Source organism: Solanum verrucosum, unplaced genomic scaffold, assembly GCF_900185275.1.
Source record: "Solanum verrucosum unplaced genomic scaffold, falcon-dt-bn FXZP01000170.1, whole genome shotgun sequence".
Taxonomy (NCBI): domain Eukaryota; kingdom Viridiplantae; phylum Streptophyta; class Magnoliopsida; order Solanales; family Solanaceae; genus Solanum; species Solanum verrucosum.
This window is the reverse complement of record NW_026020395.1, coordinates 1,532,671-1,552,407: the sequence shown is the minus strand read 5'-3', so window position 1 is coordinate 1,552,407 and position 19,737 is coordinate 1,532,671. Positions and strand designations below refer to the sequence as shown.

Here is a 19,737-nt window from a genome sequence, read left to right as displayed (position 1 = left end):
TACTAGTTTCATTTTAGTTCGAACCATTGATAGTGTTAAAAATATTTTTTTATTTAATTAATTAAACGTAAAATATACTTTCAGTTTTGTAACAAGAATGAAATACACTCTTAAATTCTCGCCAAATTTAGAAGTGTTTTCAGCAGTTTTCTAGATTTTTTATTAAGATTTACTTGCTCCTACAAGAATTTAAGACCATTTTTTGTTATGTCATGTGACGGATCAAGGGTGTCAGTGGGTTCTAAGTTTAGTTAATCAAATAGAGCTGTGTTTTTAAGGGTGTCAGTAGTTCGAAGACAATACTAATAAATTACGTCGAATTTAGGAGTATTTTCAATACGTTTCTCTTTTTTCATTTGTTCAAGTTTTGGTAGATAGAATCATACTTGTGAAAGATGGTAAATATTTGGTAAAATTACTCGAGATATAGTATTTAAAGATATAACCTAGTAATTAATAAACTGATTGAGAAACATGAAATATTCCGTTTATATCTCAATAGAAACAAAAAAAAAACATTGAATGATTTCTCTTGTATTTTATGAAATTAGTCGAAGTCTGAGCAAATTAACTCGAAACACTACAATTAATTCGAAAAAAAAAGAGGTGTTCTTGACGCATCATAAATTACGTTCAAGAGAAGTGACCCCCAAAAAGGGAGAAAAATGGCTCCTAATCACATGATGGGAAACCACAACTATTTTATTAAAGATTCGTAAAGTAAAAGGCTAGCACGTTTATTATGTCTTTTAAGGCTTTTTAAAGCATCTAAAAGAATAATTTATATTATCAGCAAAATTATAAGGCCAATTGGATTATACCACTACGCCAAACTTTCAGCCATTGCTCAATGCAAAAGCCAATGTCCTTGCTTCTACTATAGAGTTCGGAGCAGACGTAGTAATAGAATCAGAAATTTTATTTCCAAATATGTTATAGAATTTGGGATTGACATTGACGAAATCAACATAATTCAAATAATGTATCTTACAAAATTATGTTTTGTTGTTCGCCTATCGATAATTTCCTAAACTAGACCTGCTTAATCTATAACAGAATGTATAATCCATAAATATCTAAAATTATCTAAGTGGAAATAGCTTTCTTGTCATTCAATGAGCATCTTGTAATTCATAAAAATTGGAGGCAATATAATCCTTATGTAAGGGCCATCCTATCTAACTTTCAGGCACTAAGATACGTTGCAAGCATGGATGATTATCATAAGAGATTCCCAAAATATCATATGATTCTCATTCGTGAAAATTTATTCTTAGAAAACAGACAGAGATCAAAGAGAATTCAGTTGAACCCTTTTCCAATAAGCAACTCTCCAACTCAAAGCCTAGTGTAACCGTACCATGTGTTTATATATGTTAAAGTCTACTATTGTCTTAAGTTAGAAGCCTAAATTTGCATTTTTTTCCCATGTGGGGGACCTTAGGTTAGGCAAAGGCATGTGTTAACATTAGATGAGCAAATAGTAAAAGCTTTTACAGCTCTTCTATACAATAATTGACAGTAGGTACCACTTCAAATGAGCTGCCTCTTGATTTCGACCACTTATTACTTCATCCACTTTGAATATGATTTTATAGAACGATAAGCAAAGCTTGGACCAGGAACTTTTAACAACGCATTATGAGGCTATTGGGAAATGAAGAAGGAACTAGGATCAGATATGTGCGGGTTGAAAATAGGTTAAGACAAAAACGATCAAACACCTGACCCACCTATATTTAATATGGGTAAACAATGCATTAAATGCATGATGATGTAGATATTCATATAAGTTGTGATGGTCCGATGTTTGAATATATATGTTTCTTTCACATTAAAACATGTATATGTATACAAACATGGTCTTTTATGTTTGAAAAAAGAAACGATAGGGCGGAAGAGTTGAGGAGGAGAGAATTCACATTACAAAATAGAATTTTCCTTTACTGTGTGTGTGTTTTTTGGGTGGAGTGGCCGGGGGGGAGGGGGGGGGGTATGAGCTATTTGATCAGCCAGAATCAATCGGAAACAACCTCTCTACCCCCAAAAGGTAGGGGTTAGTCTATAAGCATGTCACATTCTCCAACCCTTGTGGAATTACACTGGATATATTGTTGTTGTTGTCTGTGATCGGCTAGAATACAAGTAACTACAATGCACAATTCTAATATGCAATTTCGAATCGACTAGAGGAAATAGTGAAAGAAGGTAAAATTAAGATGATACAATGGTCATTTTTCTCTGGTTCCAGTTTACACATTTATTTTCTTGTACAACTTCTGGGAATTGGAGTGGAACTAATACACTTTTGGCATTCTATGTAACTGCAGCAGACAGTGCAGATTACTTACAAAGGAGAAACACAATAATCATTGCTGAAATAACTTCAAATCAAATTTCAACTACCACACACTGTTCTATCTAGACACCTATCACTAACTTTAGTGAAGAGCTTAGGGGTCTGAAACACCTATCACTAACATGAGTGAACAGCTTAGGGGTCTGAATCACCTATCACAAACGTGAGTGAAGAAGCTTAAAGTAAATGTGCATTAACACTGCCTTCTTCGTTTCAGACGAGTACCACTTGGAGGTTGTTGTTGAAGGCTCGATGAAGGGGAGTAACTAATGTCAGGCACAAACACTGCAGAGTCGAATGGATTCTGGTAAGTTTTGGACCAGTAAAGTCCAGAGGCCGTAGGTGGGGAAGGAACTTGTGGCACTGCCCAAGATGTGTCTGGCACCTGACCCAAGCACTCATCACCATCTAGTTCTTCATCTTCAACTCTTAAGATTGATGAAGAGTCTGACTCTCCACCAAGCTTGCCATTATCCGCCTGATAGATTTTAATGCAGGAACTAATTTAGAAGCCATTGAACATAATCCCTGTGCAAATTATTGATTATCTAGGTATATCCATGCATTCTACTTATAGCAAAGAGGCAAGCGATAGACTGAATATTTCCTTTGGGAAAATGAAACAGTCATTGCTGTCAAACTCTTGAATAAGATACCTCAGCCAACATGAATCCCCACCTTTGACTACAGTCATATCAAGCAAACATATGTTCGAAAATGTATCCTCATATACTAAGCACCCATAGAAACAATAATGTGACTGACATGAAGGCATATTTTCTGTAGTATGAATGCCCAAAACAAAAGGGCACGATGCAATAACTAAAGCTGCTTCTTTTTTGTCACAACCCTAAGCAAGGTTGTGATCCAGCCGCATGCTAATAATAATGTGCGCTTTAGAATGTCTATATTGAACACTAATCGAGACTCGGAAGTCCAAGCATTTGAGTGGCCCAAATTTACTTGGCGAAGTGCAAGATAACCAATATGGTAATACTCCAACAATCTTTAGCACCTATGAGTTTGTCATACGAAGGGGAAGGGCAAGTTCATGGCAAAATGTCTGTCCAATCAAAAGATTGAATTGGGGCTAACAATATATACATAAAGTGGTCCTACCAACAGATAATCCAACCATAAACTCATTTTTCCAGTTCCATGTCTTCAGATGAAGATTATTCTCTGGTTTCTTGTTGGGGAAAATACAAGCTTACGACTTAAACCCATAAGTATAGATAACAGAGCATGCATGCCACACAAACTGTGCTGGCAGGAATAGACTCCATCAGGGATTTTTCTCTTTTGGATGATAGTCCAATACAACCACGTCCAGCTAAGGAGATATCAGAATTACAGATGCAGTCCAAGATATTCATGAAAGGTAAGATGTAAACCATACCTCAAATAATCAGTCATCCATTCCATACTTCTGATTAAAATGCAGTCCAAGAAATTCATCTAATTTCAATTGTGAAATACTACAAACAACAACTACTACAACTTAAACCGTACCTTAGATGATCCATCATCCATGTATCCAAAATTTTGATTGAAATCACCCAGACCAATAAATTCATCGAACTGCCATTGGGGCATACTTCCAGCTGCAGAACCTCCAGCAAATGGAGACTTAGTAGGAGCAAAATCCCCAACTTCACTAGCCTGGGTAGGTAATACTTTGTTAAATTGAGCATCCAATGATACTGGGGCATTTCGTTTAGAAAGTGGAGCAGACTCTGGCTCAGAAACCTTCTGAATGGACAATGACGTCCCTGAGGATGAAATACCACCAGGATCAACAGGTTCAAGTCCTACTTTCACTCCAGTCAGCAAAAATCTTTGGTGAGCTGCAACATGAGGATTAGCTGTGTGAATAGCAATATCACATTTTCGGCAAAGTAATGCCCGATCCTCAAGACAAAAGAAATAGCCAACTGTTTCCTGCGCAAATAGAATCCTTTTTATCAATACTTAGAATAGTACGGCCGTAATAAACTGGAGATCAGACCAATTTAAAAAAAGAAAAAAAGAAATTGACAGATAAATAAACATGAATTATATACATCTAAAGTCACACTGAAGCACAGAAGAGAAGTGACTTCCATTAGAAGGTAGCAAAATTTCACAAACTTGGGAAATAACTGCTTTTGGTCCACAAAGTGAAAGGAAAATAAAAACCTTAGCCATCAAATCAAATCTCCAGAGGAGAAAGATGCAATCACTTTCACTAAGCCAAATGGTAACTTACAGTGGCGGATCCAGAATTCGATGATTGTGGGTGCTCAATTCTTTTAACAAGCCAAAAAAAAATTCTTTCTAGAAGTTTACTACTAATATTTTTATAATTTAATTAATAAATGAAATACAAAAAATAGGAAAGTGGAAAAACAAAAAGAAATATAAGCATAATTTTGAAAAAGAAGTCAAGAAGTTTCTTTTGGCCTTTTTTCAACAAAAATATAGATGTTGTCGTAGGGGCTCGAACCCTCAATGAAGGGCACCAGCGCTCCTAGAATCCTACTTCAGAACCACAGCGCCCATGGAACACTTTGTTTAATGGGTGCTGAAACAAACATTATATAACATTTTCAGTATTTTCTATACACATATAAAGTTTCCGTCGGGGTCAATGGGTGCTCGAGCACCCAAAACTCTACACGTGGGTCCGCCCCTGGTAACTTATGTTTCATGCGACTGTGTGAGTCCAACTAATAACCACAAAATCCTTAAGGTGATTAATATCTACAATTACAATAGAATAAAAGGCCAGTAATGTTCATGATTTGATATCATGAGCACTCCAGATGATTGCGTAAGCATTATAACAATCTGAACAGGCACAATTAATCCTATGTGATCCTAAAACTTTCGACCTCTAACTGAGCTTCTATATGCTTTTTAAAACATGGAGCTGCATCCCCCTAAGAGAAGTGTTTTTTTCTTCTCTTATTTCTTTTTAAAAAAAGAAATTATATTTTGAGGATTGGATCCCCCCTTAGAGCAAAGGTGTGGGTTGCAAAAGCTAACAATAGTTTTCTGTCTATGAATATTCATAATTATGAACTGGAGAACAGGTTATGGCTAAGACTCCAGATTAAGGTTTCTGCTTTATAAGAGGGTAAATGCACCATCACCTCACCTTCTCCCCCATCCCAAGACCTCTTTTTTCTCCCTTTTTTCAATAAGGTAAATAACTAACGGAGACTGGACTCAACCTCAGTATGTTTTTCCTCATCAGGAAAAAGTGAACAATAGACGATCCTTAACCATGAACCCTTATGTGAACAACAAGTAATCATAATGGGTGTTCCTTCTTGATATGTGTAATACACTGGTTCTTCTGATGATCACATGCTTGAACTGAATCCTATCATTACATCTCGAATTCCAGTTTTATTCCTATAACATGGGGCACTCGATAATGCATTTCAGTATATCTTATATACAGATGTTGAGAAACCTCTAAGCAGAAAAGTACGAATCTATCACCTCTTGCTTCCTTAATCTCTTGCCCAAAAGGACTGCCAAATAAGGGAAACAGGTACTCCATAGTTTAACATTAAGAACCTCTAGATGAGCCCTCCACATGCCATATGCAAACCATATCCTACATTAATTTCCATGAATCAGCAGCTTTTCATGGAACCATAACCAAACAAGAAGGCAGCAGAATATTTAACTTAGACCTCCATATATCCATTCGTGAACAAGATCTGCATATCTTCATAATGCACGCAGGAAGGAATACCCCTAATCTCCTTTCTTTATTTTGTTCTTTCCTTCTTCTTTTGTGGGTTTCCTTTTTATTTTCTGAAGGGGAGGGGTGGGAACATCAAGGGAAGCAAAGACCAAATATGCAATTTCTACTGAACAACATGATTAAAAGAAATTAGATTTGCACCTAGATATTAACTTTACTTGCATATCTTTCCACAAAACAAAAAAATTAGTTCAGTAGCACACGAAATTTAAGACACATAAACAGTAGTATCAGGCATGTAGTGGCTAACTGGGTTGTTAAACGTCATTTTTAGAACATAAAAAATGCCCGAACAACAAAGGTGGAGTACAATGATCTCGTTGTACAAGAACAAGTGATATATACAGAATTATGACAACCATAGGGGTATCAAGTGGCAAAGTTACACTACGAAAATTTGGGAGACGGTGGTAGAGATGAGGTGAGAAGGGCTGTGTCAGTATAGGGAGAGGAAGATGGACATACATATGGTGTTCATTAACCTAGAAGAAACGTACGACAAAGTCCTAAGGAGGTTGTGTGAAGATGTTTGGAGGGTAGAAGTGTACCCATAGCTTACATTAGGGCGATTAAGGACAGCTACGGTGATGCCAAGATCTGGGTACGGAAGTGGGAAGAGACTAGGAACACTTTCAAGTCACGATGGGATTGCACCATAGATCAACTCTAAGCCCCTTTTTATTTGTCTGGTGATGGATGAACTGATGCAACATATCTGATGGAGGTGCCATGGTATATGCTATTTGCAAATAACATAGTATTGATTGAATAGACACACAACGGAGTTAACGGTAGGCTGGAGGTTGTAAGACAGACTCTGAAATCTAAAAGAAGGCTCAAGTTGAGTAGGACCTACACATAGTGCTTATAATGCAAGTTTCCCTTACAAGTATCATTTTTATTACTCCCATACTAGCTTAGTCTATGATTTTATTATTACATATTGCTTTCTTTGCCTCAATCATTGATATTATTTATTCCAACAACTGTTCTTTTCTCCTTTATTTTCATCAAGACTTCTTCATCACTGTATTTTCATCCACAATATCTCTGCCTTCCCAAGATAAGAGTGAAGCTGCATACACACCACCCACAGACGCCACTAGTGGAATTACACTAAGTAATGTTCCTATAAACAATAGTATCACCAAACTATCTATCATTAACTTATACTACAAAAAAACAAAAAAGTCAAAAATACAACTTTATCCATGTCAAATTGATGCTACTCCAAAACAAATAAAAATAAATACAACTTACGCAGCTGAATCATTTACAATATCAACATAATCCATTCAAAATTCACCTAACATTCCAACACTTTACAAGATGAGTATACCTGGCAGATGTCACACATAGGCATAGATGAAGAAGAACCAGACAGAGGAACTCTCTGATGTTTACTAGCAAGCTTATTAGCAGCATGAACCTTCTCATCACACGACCAACACAGCGCCGCCTCATCGGCGCAGCACAAAACGTTCGCCTCCGCAACCTCACAAACGTTACACTGAATCTTCATCACTTCTTCAGCAAACTTTAGCAAGAAGATCTATGGTTAATATTGACAAAAAAGGAGAAAGCAAAAGATCTGGAAGTTGCAAGTAGGTGGGTTTATGCAGTAAATGAACCAAATAACGGTGCCTGGAGTGAGTGGGGAAATGGAATTTTTGATTTTTTAGTATTTGTACTGTTGGCTTTCTTAGAAATTTGGGGGAAAATAAAGAAATGGTTGATTTTGAGAGAACGTGTCGGGTTTACAATGGTGACCCGCTGAGCTGGATGTGGGTACCGTTGACGATTTTATTGAGATTTCGTTATATAATCCTATAAAAATATCAAATGGTTCAATAACAAGACAAGAATAATATCCATTAGAATATTTTATCCTAAAAAGATTTTTTTTTTTTTTTATAGAAGCCAAAACAAAGATTATAAGTTAGATATTATCTATCTAAAGAGTCAAAATGAAGTACTAAAGTATAATATCAAGGAGTTTTTTTTTCTTTTTTAATGAATCGGAACGAAAAATGACTGAGTTTCAATAGACTTTGCTATTTGCAAGTTCAATAACGTGCTTAAGTTGGTTGCAAAAAAGTTTTTCCGATTGATGGAATTTATACCAAAAGATTTGATATGGTAATGATTGGTGTTGAAATAGCAACTTTTTAGATTTTAAAGTATTTACTCAAAATAAAAAGTGTGTGATTCTTTTTACTCATTAGTATAGTCGTATAGGTATCGAATGATTTTGTGCACCAAAATTTGAATAAATGAGAAATCATTACTTAATATTTTTATTTATGAAATTTGAACTTAAGATATCGTACCCTACTATCGATCCTTAGATACACTATTATGCAATGATATTATGAATAACAGTAAAAATAATGAGGGGATGATGTGGAGTAGTTTGTATAGTTGTGGGGAGGCCAAGGAAGCCCCACATATGTATATCATAAATTCACCCTTTCCTATTAAACATTATCGAAAATAATTTAAGAATTTTTATAATGGCAATGAGATTTTGTACATAAGTCTCATTTATCCCTCAATAGGTCTGTTTGAACCCGACTTGAAAATTAATTGATTTGGAGTTGAAATTATGTTTGAATATGTAAGGGAAAATGCATAAGTACCTCCTAACCTATGCCCAAAATCCCTAAGACACACCTAACCTTTACTAAGGTCCTATTACCCCCGAACGTATTTTTTAATTAATTTTCTACCCCTTTTCGGCCTACGTGACACTATCCTTGAAAAATTGGCAACACGCGCTGGGTCCACAAGATAGTGCCACATAGGCCGAAAAGGGGTAGAAAATTATATATAAAATAAGTTCGGGAGGTAATAGGACCTTAGTAAAGGTTAGGTGTGTCTCAGGGATTTTGGGCATAGGCTGGGGGGTACTTATGCATTTTCCCAAGTAAATTTCTTATGTCCTACTAATAAATTGTGCAAGTGGTATGATCTACAAGGTCACATATAATATCTAATGTCCTTGCTAAAATGAAGTTGATTTTTTTTTTGTTTCTCAGTCATGTGTCCGAAGCTTACACTGAATCGCCGACTAAATTTAGATCGTGCATTGTAGGGCCCATTTGGAGGTGGCGTTCCTAACAGAATTTTATTTTATCCATACTTAGAGCTCAAACTCGAGATCTCTAATTAAGGATGAAGCAGTCTCATCACTACATCATAACGGTGAAGTTGATTCTTTGCTAGTGGAAGGCAATAGCTTTGATGAAGCCGACACGCAATTTAGTGTGGATGCCAACATAAATACCTCGTTACTTTTTTATGTTCAATATCTATCATCCTACTTTTAATGTTTTCTCTACTATGGCTTGCGTGTGTTTGTCACAACCAGTGAATTCATATTTTTCAATATTGCAATCACTAAGATCTTCAATGCCATTTGACATTTAAGATCCCCTCCCCACCCACCCCAATATACACATATTTTTCATCAAGATATACAAAAAGAAGAAAAATATCACAAGTTGTATAAAAAGGAAACTTTATATAGTGTAGGGGACTTATCCCTTGAACAACTTGAGTAATGGGAGAATGACAATTGAATCTTGCAGTGGTAGAACCCCATGAACTTTTCATCTTATGAAATTTCTAGTGAGATTGAAAAAAAAAAAGAATGGGATAGTGAGTCTTCGTACGGCAATTATCATTGTTAATGGACTCGAACTTAAGAGTGTGATCTATTTATGAATAGGATGAAAGTGAAAATCAAGGGAAAATTGCATGAAATAGCAAACTATTAATTCAAATTAAATGCTATAGTCATAGTTAATTTTATTTGTAATTCGCAGCAAACATCCCATTGTTTTGTCATTTGATTCGGTATACAATTAGCCATTTTATATATTTCGGTATAAAATGTATAAAATGCATTTGTGTTTGTATAAAGCGAGAGAAAAGTGTATATACAAATACAAATACATATATTTTCGTCCTATACACTTATAATTATATAAATACAGATTTTATTATACAAATTACAATGTATAAATGAATTTATACAAAACTGAACAATTTGTATAAAATTATATGTATCTAGCGAATTATACAAATCAAAAGCTCCATAGCAAACATAAAATATGTTATGAAGCACAATTATGCAAACTATAGTTATAACATACAAATATGATTTTTATGTTTGCTATATGTGAAAGTTGCTCAAAAATCAAAAGGGGTTCCTTATTTGTAGTATTTCTATCTATTATTTGGGTGGTGTATAATTCTTCTATTTTACTGTATGAAATTTCAATGAATTAGATCTATAAGAACGCTGCACAAGCTTATGTTCGATCTCAATGGAAAAACATCATTTAATTAGCAAGTTACAGCAAAAAAATCTTAAACCAAATAGAATGCTTGTTTTCTCAAATATGCCAGTGTCTATGCATTGAATACCAATCTTCAATGCCAGAATTCTCAGAGCAAATTCCCAATCGGATTTTCTTTATGTGTATGTAACTAACTCGAAACCTAGACAAACCTCGTAACGCCTCCTTAAGGAGGACTCAACTCGGACACCTCAATGTTCATACTAAAACAATATGATAAGTCTAAAAGCGTCAACTAGAAACTACCTCTTTTGCATGCTTAGAACTGCTTTGAAATGTGATCCACATCTCCTCGTAATAGTGTTTCTGGAGTTCCAAGTCTAGAGAGCAGAATCCTAAGGCACAACCGTCTTCCCTGCAGGCCTTTGAGCTGAGAAATTGTAAAACTGTCATCATCTAGCTTTGTGCACTAGTACGAAAAGGTTGCAAGAGTTAAAAGGGAGAATCTGCCAAACCCTTACACCTTCATGTAAGCAAATTTACAAGAGTTCAATTCTGTTATGTACTCTCATGATATCAAGTGAGATGGCAAGAAAACTTTCAATTTTGGAGCTTTGGAAGAGAGTTCAATGATATCCCCATGTTGAACAGAGTGAATAAGATGAGAGCCATCGATATAAATCTGCCCTTCTTTGCAATACCATGCAATCTCCATCAACTCCTCAGGCTTCACAGTACCGTTCATCAGGCTATTATAAGCTCCAGGAGAAATGGGTTCTCTCACTATATACTGGAGATCTTGGGACAAAATTGGCATTGCAAATCCACCAGTTGAAAGCATTGCAGCTGTTGACCCAGCAGCTGTTGACACTCTAAGTCCACTTGATCTGCAATGCACCATAGAAGAAGAAGACTGGTCCTCTTTCATTTTACTGTTAAGAGAAAACATCATTAAGCACCTACCTCAACGCAGCATAGATGGACAGTATGCTTCATATGCTACAACAAATAAAACCTTCACCTGAATGAGAATCGAGACACTGTAGCAGGGCAAGGATGGCAAATTAAAATATCATTTAATGCGTAAGTCGGAAGTTGCTTTGAGTTGAGAGTGACTGACATCCTTGAGACTTCAGAAGGTCTAGCATGATTTTCAAGGATATCATCTATTATCTGCAACAAAAGGTTTATTAGTTAAGACCTTGGGCAGCTTCCTAAATCAAGAGTTGTGGCAGCATCATGGTGAAAAAGTTGCGTCCTTATGGGAAAGTGAATATGCTACTGTGAGCATGAAATGATTCATTTTGTTGGGAGTCACCCCTTTAATATACATAACTCCACATGAGAAGAAGCTAACATCACTCCAGCTGAAGCAAGTCAGTATAAACGAGCTAGTTAACCGTTATAATGACAGCCTGATCCCCCTACCAAAACTAAAACAAGACCATGATACAACTAGGGTATATGTAGGGACATCATTGTGTTGAAGCAGGCTGTTTCATGACTTTGAACCAGGATTTGCGCTTTCTGATCCCCATACACATTACTCGGTGGTAGTCTAAAATAAACAAGTTCTTATGCTTTTATAAACAAGATCTTTTGGAAACTTAAAATGCACAAGTAAAAGCTAGAGAAGAAAAAACAACTTTATTGCTCTTTTTAAGGGTGAACCATAATCCAGTGTGGGAGAACCATAAAAAAAACTATTAAAGGACAAAGTAATTGTACATGACTATAATTCCAGACAGTTTGAACAAATCAGTAGTTCTATTTTTTCCTCAAATAATAAAATAAAATACACCTCAAGGTTATGGGGCTCATTGCCACTGGAGCCAAGTCTCACTGGTCATAGAAAGACTAACTAAAACAAACTTTAGGCGCCAGAAAACCAACCATTTCGACTGCACACTAAACTTGTATCAATAACTATAAGCATACACTTGAATTTACTCTGACATACTATTATTCAACAGTATTTTCACACATAAAACTAATCATGAGTAATCATACGAAGTCATTAGTACATTTATGGGAAAACATAAATAATAAGTAACGAAGTCTCACTTGTTCAAAGTTCTTGACAGTTGCCGCACAAAGATATCCTGTACTCCTTGTAGCGTCAAATTCTTCATTGTAATCTTCAACCTAAACACATAAGAAGTGACAAAGCAACTTGAAATAGAAGTCATCACAGGTAGACTTGAATATGGATTCTGAAGAAGCTAATAGCCACAAAACATAAACAACTGCAAAACGAGCTAACCTCTTCTGCTTGAGTTGGGTCAGAATTTACTCCTAGAACAGGAATGGAATCATCCATAAAATGGCTTGCCTGCAGTAATGTACCATCTCCCCCTATTGTAACTACTAAATCTACATCACGGATCGGCCGACATAGATTAAAACGATAAACAGCTTCCCAATCGACAAACTTTTTCCTCAAAATGTTCTGACAGAAGTTTATAGCCTCCTTGTGAACCAGACATCTACTGTCTAAATATTTTAATACCTGCAATAACTGCAGGAGAAGAAGTCTCATCCTACTGGAGCATCAGAATTTAAGAATAGAGGCATGTGCCAGTCATCAGGGACTTCAAATATTTGCAGAATAACGTGTAAAAGAAAAGAATATCATGTTCAAAATGATTGGACTGCAAATCATCTGCCAGTTATTATGGGTCAATTAGTCTCAGGAGTCGAGAAATGTTCAAAATTCAATAACATATTACCTGGTAAAGACATGATAGCTACCAGAATCAGTCAGATGATTTCATTCAGTTTCTTGAATACCTTAAAGTTTTAATCTCTAGCACATAACTAATTATGCAAGTAGCAATCAACAAAGTATCTCGAAAGTACAACTTTCAAAGGAAAAATAACTAAGGGAGGGGAGAATCCGAGCCATCAACGATCATGGGTAGTCAAATAGATGCCCCCTTTGTACAAGAACTATTAATTTCTTCTTTTCTGTTTATCCAATGGTGCATGTTAATTCCAGTTCATAGAATTCTATTCTGTTGAACAACATTTTCATGCACACCCAACGATTGAGTGATGGACCCAGGACAGTGGCAAAATCAGAAACTCGCGAAGGACATCCAAACTTTGAAGAAGTAAACAAAAGTTTTTTTCGATGAATGGGTGCATAAAAAAATTCAATTAAACTATGTAATATTTAACTAAAAATCCAAAAACACTTAAATAGAACTTACAATTGTACAGATCAACATCAACATAAAGTCAACAAAAGAATATTTGGTTTTGAAAATAGTAACATGTAGAGGTCAACAAAGAAATTCTACTAGAGAAAGCATAATCTTTCAAATTTCACTAAGCGATACATAAGAGAATAAGTACAATCTTTCTTTGTCTCAACTAGTTTTCTCGAAAGATCACCAAGTCCTTCTAATGGAGACCTTTTATCAATATATTTTTCTGACATCAACAATATAATTAGCAGGCAGATTCTCAAAGGCAGGGGCAGATATACAGTGGCGGAAGGGTGGCCAATTGAATAGACAGCTTCAACTACCACCCTTCAACCGATGTAGTTCCACCTTTGGACACGGAACACCACAAAGCAGGCAACCCCTGTCAATTGCCTCAACTAGTACGAGTACAGAGGAGTTGGAGATATGGAGACAAACCTAGAGTCTAATAGTTTCGGGAACAGCAGGACTAAAACAGAGTACTGGCATACAGATTCAGTGTCTCATCACAGGAGGTGGATGGGGAAGTGAGGATTGATACACAAGCCATCCACAAGAGTGGAAGCTTCAAGTATCTTGGGTCTATAATCCAAGGAAATGGTAGATAAACAAGGATGTCGCACGTTGGATTGTAGCGGGATGGATGAAATAGAGGCTCGCATCCAGTGTCCTATGTGATAAGAATGTGTCACCGAAACTTAAAGGTAAGTTCTATAGAGTGGTTGTTAGACCAACTATGTTTTACGGGGTGTAGTGTTGGCCAGTCATGAAGTTGCACCTTCAGAAGATGCAGGTAGCAGAAATGCAGATGCTTAGATGGATGGCCAATCAAGATGATATACGGGGCAAGGTGAGAGTAGCCACGGTGATGGACAAGATGCAGAAAGCTATGTTGAGATGGTTTGTACATGTGAATAACAAAAGCACAGGTACCCCAGTGAGTAGATGCGAGAAGTTGACGGTGATAGGTTTGACTAGATGTAAAGGTAGACCGAGTAAGAATTGGAGAGACGTGATTACACAAGACATTACACATCTTCAGCTCACTGAGGACATAACCCTGGAGATAAGATAGCATAGAAGTTGAGTATTAGGGTAGATGGTTAGTAGGTAGTAGACCATTTAGTGGCAGAGCAGGGTTCTAGCCTGGAGCATCTATTTGTTTCCTTACCAATATGTTATTATCTTACGCTTCAATTTTATTACTGCTATGTGTCTATTACTTTGGTTATCTGTAATATTTGTGTTGTCACTACTTTTCTTTCTTTAATATTTTTCATCATACCTTTTTACTCTATCAAAAACAGTCTCTCTAATCCACAAAGGTATAAGTAAGGTTTCCATACACCTCACCTTCCCGAGGCACCGCTTGTGGAACTACACTGGATATGTTACTGTTGATATATTAGAGGATAAGTAAAGTGTTTCCTTGTCTCAACTACAGTAGTTTTCTCGAAAGTTCATTCTAATATGTATCATTGACAATATAAATAGCGTGCTGATTCTCAAAGGCAGGGATGGTGTATTATGCATATAACTGATTATGGCATATCATCAAACACCTAAAATACACATAACAATTAGTACAAGTTACTGTAAATTACCTTAGGGTTTCTGAAATGAGAACTGTCATCAAATTGGCGTGATGGTAACACATCGAATGGCTTTAATAACAGCAACAATCGCCTTCTCGCCATTCTGTATTTTCTTTCAGTAAAACAGCGGCAGTGTAACGGAGGATTGTGCCTATTCTATAACAAACGGGTCGAACTTGTCGGATCCTACTTCTCGATCCGAATTTAATTAATGGATCATTTAATTGTTTCAGTATTTTCCATGTTTCCGGAATTACCCCAGCAAGAATTTAATTAATGAGTCATTTAATATAGGGATAAGGAACAAATATACCCCCGAACTATCATAAATGGTATGCAAATATCCTCCGTCATACTTTTGAGACATTGGTGCCTCTGCCGTAAAAAAACTAGAGCATATATACCCTTTATACTAATGGACATACACGTGTCATAATCTTATCCACCGACCCGACATTTATTAAATATCAGATCGACGGATAAGATTGTGTCACATGTCCCTATTTAGTCTTCCATTAGAGTGAAGGGCATATATGCCCTAGTTTTTGGACGGCAGGGGCACCAATGCCTCAAAAATATGACGGAGGGTATCTGCATGCCATTTATGATAGTTCGAGGATATATTTATCCTTTTTCCCTTTAATTTAAGGCTTTTGTGTAATAAATTAAAAATTGGAAGACCATATATGAAATGCATATTATAGCAAAACAAATATATTTGTTTGTAGTGAAAGTTGAAGGGGTTCTATAAAATCTTATTGGTGAGTTCCTTTTCCAATTAAATGAAAAGAAGAAAATGAAGTCGTTTAAAAATATATATTATATTTTCAACTAAATAAAGTATAAATTTAATCTTAAACTTATTACGAATATTTCATCTTATTTCATTAAACGTAGTCTTATTTTATTCTAACTTTCCAATGGGATAAATTAGCCCAAAATATTATCAAAATTATAATTTTGAGATAACTTAATCCCCAAACCAAATGACCACAAACTAATAAAAGAAAAATGATTTTGTCAAGATCCTAATAGGACCGAAGGCAAAGGAATACATGATATGACAATTTAACAAGAGTCAAGAAGGTAATTTCAAATTTTCATGTTTCGTCGTTGATTAAAAGTTATATATTATGCATTCAAGTTTAAATACAAACACTTTATTAAAAATATAGGGTACATGAACAATATCAATCTGAACATTTTGTGCGTGGATAATAAATAGGCAAAAGTAGTTATTACCCCCTGAACTTGAAGCTTTTTATACGGTGTACACTTAAATTAAATTCCGTTTTAATTACCCCCGAATTTGTTTATTCCTCCATCGCGTACACCTTTTTCGTCCACCTGCTCCTATTGTGACTACACGCGCGCAACAGCTGGCAAAAGTGGTGATGTGGATTTCCACCTGGATAAATAATAGACACCTAGATAAATTAATATTGCAAAAAATAAATTGCTTAAATTTAAAATTCATTGTTTAAAAGTTATTTTTGAATAAGGGCTGATTTCGCAGAATTCCTTGAATTTCAAATTTGTCGGAAATTCTTACCAAATAAGTGTTAATCTTTGTTTCCTTTACTTTTCATTTACATTTTGCCCTATTTTTCGTTTAAAATATGCCAAATATTAAAGAAAAATGGAGATTTTACATTTTCTTACCATTGTAGCTTTGTGATATGGCAAAAAATCACTTTCTCACGCGCCTAGTAGAGTGTGTTGTCAATTTCTACGCCAGGTGGACAAAAAAGGTGTATGCGACGGAGGAATAAACAAGTTCGGGGGTAATTAAAACGAAATTTAGTTTAGGTGTACACCGTATAAAAAGCTTCAAGTTCAGGGGGTAATGAGTACTTTTGCCTAATAAATACATAGTGTTGGTCCATAATAATTGGAACTTCAATTCTAATGTCAATAAAATAATTGGAAAGGATAGCTCAAATTCATTTAAAGATATCACTCATTTTTTTAATTTTATCGAACGTGAGACTCTTCGTCAGACTTTAACAAGTAAGTTATTGTTAGGATGAAAAAGTGAAGATCTAGCAAATCAAAAGAGAATCGTGTGAATTGTCTTGGCATGAGGCTGAGGTAACAATCACAAAGATTACGAATATATTTTGGTAAGAAAACAATCATTTCATTGTGTATTTTGTGAGTTGTGAGTACGCACAGTAGCCGAAAGGCTAAAAAAATCCTGTCAAATAAGTATTCTCTTTGTGCTTTTGTGCTTGAAAAAGCCAAGCACAATCAAGCACACATAGCTAGCTAGTCCATTCACTTATTCCTCGTTTAATGTCTGATATTCGCATTAAAATTTAAATAATTTACGTATTGTGTATTGTCTATTCAGAAAAACGCTTCGTATCAATAAATTTTTTATTATCAAAGCTCAGACTCGAAATCCTTAATTAAAAAAACATATATCATTCACTGCACCATATTTTTTGACGATTCAATCACCAATTATTCCGCTCTCCACACACACACAAAAAAAATCTATTCCCATTTCCTCCTTTATCCGTGTTTCTTGCTTCCCCCCAGATTTTTGAGAGGGACATCACCTCATCCACTTACACAATATATATACGAATACTTGTTTGTCCATTTGACTAAGAATTTTTTTATTCTTCCTTTTAAGAGTGGGGGCCGTCAATTGAGGGAAAAAAAGTAAGAGGGGTGATGACATTTGTCAAGTACCTTATAATGACGAAGCCAGAATTCTTAACTATATTATTTTTAAAACTGTTATATCAATTAAAACTATACAATATAAAAAAAATAAAGATGAGTAACGACCATACAAACCATTAGTTGTTGAGGAAATTCAAAAGTTTATTTATACATAATATAAATAATTTACTTTGCTTAATTTATGCAATTTAATTTTTTAATAAAGGAGATTCAATTGAAACCGCCCCTTCATTAGTTGTCGCTCCACCATTATTTATACCCAATATTTTTGGGTCTTGAAATAATATAGTAACTAATTTTACTAAAGTCAAATTTTTGTTACATAACTATGTTTGGAAAAGGGACTATTTTCTACACCAAGTACCAAGGCATGGAGTAAAAGGGAAACAATGTGTTTCACAATGAAAAAAGTCACATAAACAACAATACAATACTCGTGAATTCAAACTTACAAATTAAGCTTATTTCAACATTCCAAAACAATTACTCCCTCCCTTCGTTCTTACTTGTCATATTTAATTTTTCGAGAGTTTAACTACATAAACTTATAAATATATATATTAATATATAATTATTTTAATTCAATTTAGTTTTAAAAATTAATCAAACTGATTCACAACTATACATAACAAAAAGGAACGGGGAAAATTAATAATTAAGGTTTGTTTAAGCTAGCCACGCCATCTATGACAAAATAGTCCAAGTTTGGTGGTAATTTATAAGGATAAGATGTTTTTTTTTCAATAAGTAGGCAAAGATTAAGAAAATATATATAATAGTAATATGATAATAGTTTTTTTATGTATATAAGCTGCATGAAGACAGAAAAATGATGAAAGTTGCATGCTTTTGTATAGAATTCTCTGGAATCAAAACAACAAACGTACAATTAGGGGGGAACCAATTTGTCGTGTAATCATATTATAACTGCATGGCAATGGGCCAAACTTCTCTCTTTGTCCCCAAATTAACCATTACCTTCTTGTTTGGCACATTATGTATGTCCCTAGTACTCTTGGATTAATGTCTTCTTCTTTCATATTTCTTATCCTAAAATTTGAAAAAAATCTAAAATTTGATGGATTCGAGTCAGCTTGGGCATATTTTAATTTATTTTATTTTATAAATATGTTATTAGGATCAGTCTACGCACGCTTTAACTAGTTTTATGAAAATCCATATCCCAGCACACACCACACCTCTTCTCAACTCATGGGGTTCGAGCTAGCTAGCTAGACCGGAGCGGGGGTGCGGTCATCTTGCTAGAAATTACGCTTTAACTAGTTTTACGAAAATCCATACAGCGTACCCTACAGGGGTGTGTTGTCTTGCTAGAAATTTACATTGTATATCTAAAGTCAAAATTATATATCTGAGCATACATATTAGATATTGAATTCTTATATTTCCTATCTTGACTAAAAAAAACATGACGTCATCATCAAGGGCGGCACCACATGAGTACAAGGGGTTCATTTCAACCTATTTGACAATAAATTACATTATATTTAAGGTTATAATTTGTTACATAATAAATGTTAATTTTTTTTAAAAAATTCGTGTATTTATTTCATTATATTTTAAACCTTCTAATAAAAATTCTCGATTCAACCACTGGCATGATGCATGCATGTGTGGCTGTGGCATCAAGGAAAGATCCCTGCGAGTCTAGGACCACCAAAAAGAATAAAAGGACATGAAAACGTTGATGGACAGTGTTAAGTCAACTAATAAACTATTTTTAGGTGATAATTAAATACTAACGAATCAAGTTAATATGATTAGTTTAACCTTAAGCTAACTAATCAAAGATGAA

The 19,737-nt window shown here is 35.0% G+C and overlaps 2 protein-coding genes across 5 annotated transcripts; both read right to left on the bottom strand.

Annotated features, from left to right (window-relative positions):
* Positions 1-2,211: 2,211 nt before the first annotated feature.
* Positions 2,212-7,809, bottom strand: LOC125839295 (B-box zinc finger protein 22). Of its 3 annotated transcripts, none has more exons than XM_049518274.1 (4): positions 7,459-7,670; positions 5,849-5,966; positions 3,872-4,300; positions 2,212-2,837 (listed from the first exon to the last, which is right to left on the bottom strand). In XM_049518274.1, exons 1-4 carry the CDS (start codon positions 7,581-7,583, stop codon positions 2,553-2,555), a joined length of 957 nt encoding a protein of 318 aa, XP_049374231.1. In that variant the 5' UTR covers positions 7,584-7,670; the 3' UTR covers positions 2,212-2,552. The 3 variants fall into 3 exon arrangements, with proteins under 3 accessions (XP_049374231.1, XP_049374234.1, XP_049374233.1); XM_049518277.1 differs by lacking the exon at positions 7,459-7,670 and adding an exon at positions 6,046-6,136; XM_049518276.1 differs by lacking the exon at positions 5,849-5,966 and having other exon boundaries at positions 7,459-7,809.
* A 3,132-nt stretch (positions 7,810-10,941) lies between these two features.
* LOC125839238 (NADH kinase) lies at positions 10,942-15,415 on the bottom strand. 2 transcript variants are annotated; one of them, XM_049518207.1, is made up of 5 exons: positions 15,237-15,415; positions 12,687-12,941; positions 12,488-12,568; positions 11,445-11,596; positions 10,942-11,355 (listed from the first exon to the last, which is right to left on the bottom strand). In XM_049518207.1, exons 1-5 carry the CDS (start codon positions 15,327-15,329, stop codon positions 10,992-10,994), a joined length of 945 nt encoding a protein of 314 aa, XP_049374164.1. In that variant the 5' UTR covers positions 15,330-15,415; the 3' UTR covers positions 10,942-10,991. The 2 variants fall into 2 exon arrangements, with proteins under 2 accessions (XP_049374164.1, XP_049374165.1); XM_049518208.1 differs by having other exon boundaries at positions 12,687-12,963; positions 15,237-15,364.
* Positions 15,416-19,737: the final 4,322 nt, after the last annotated feature.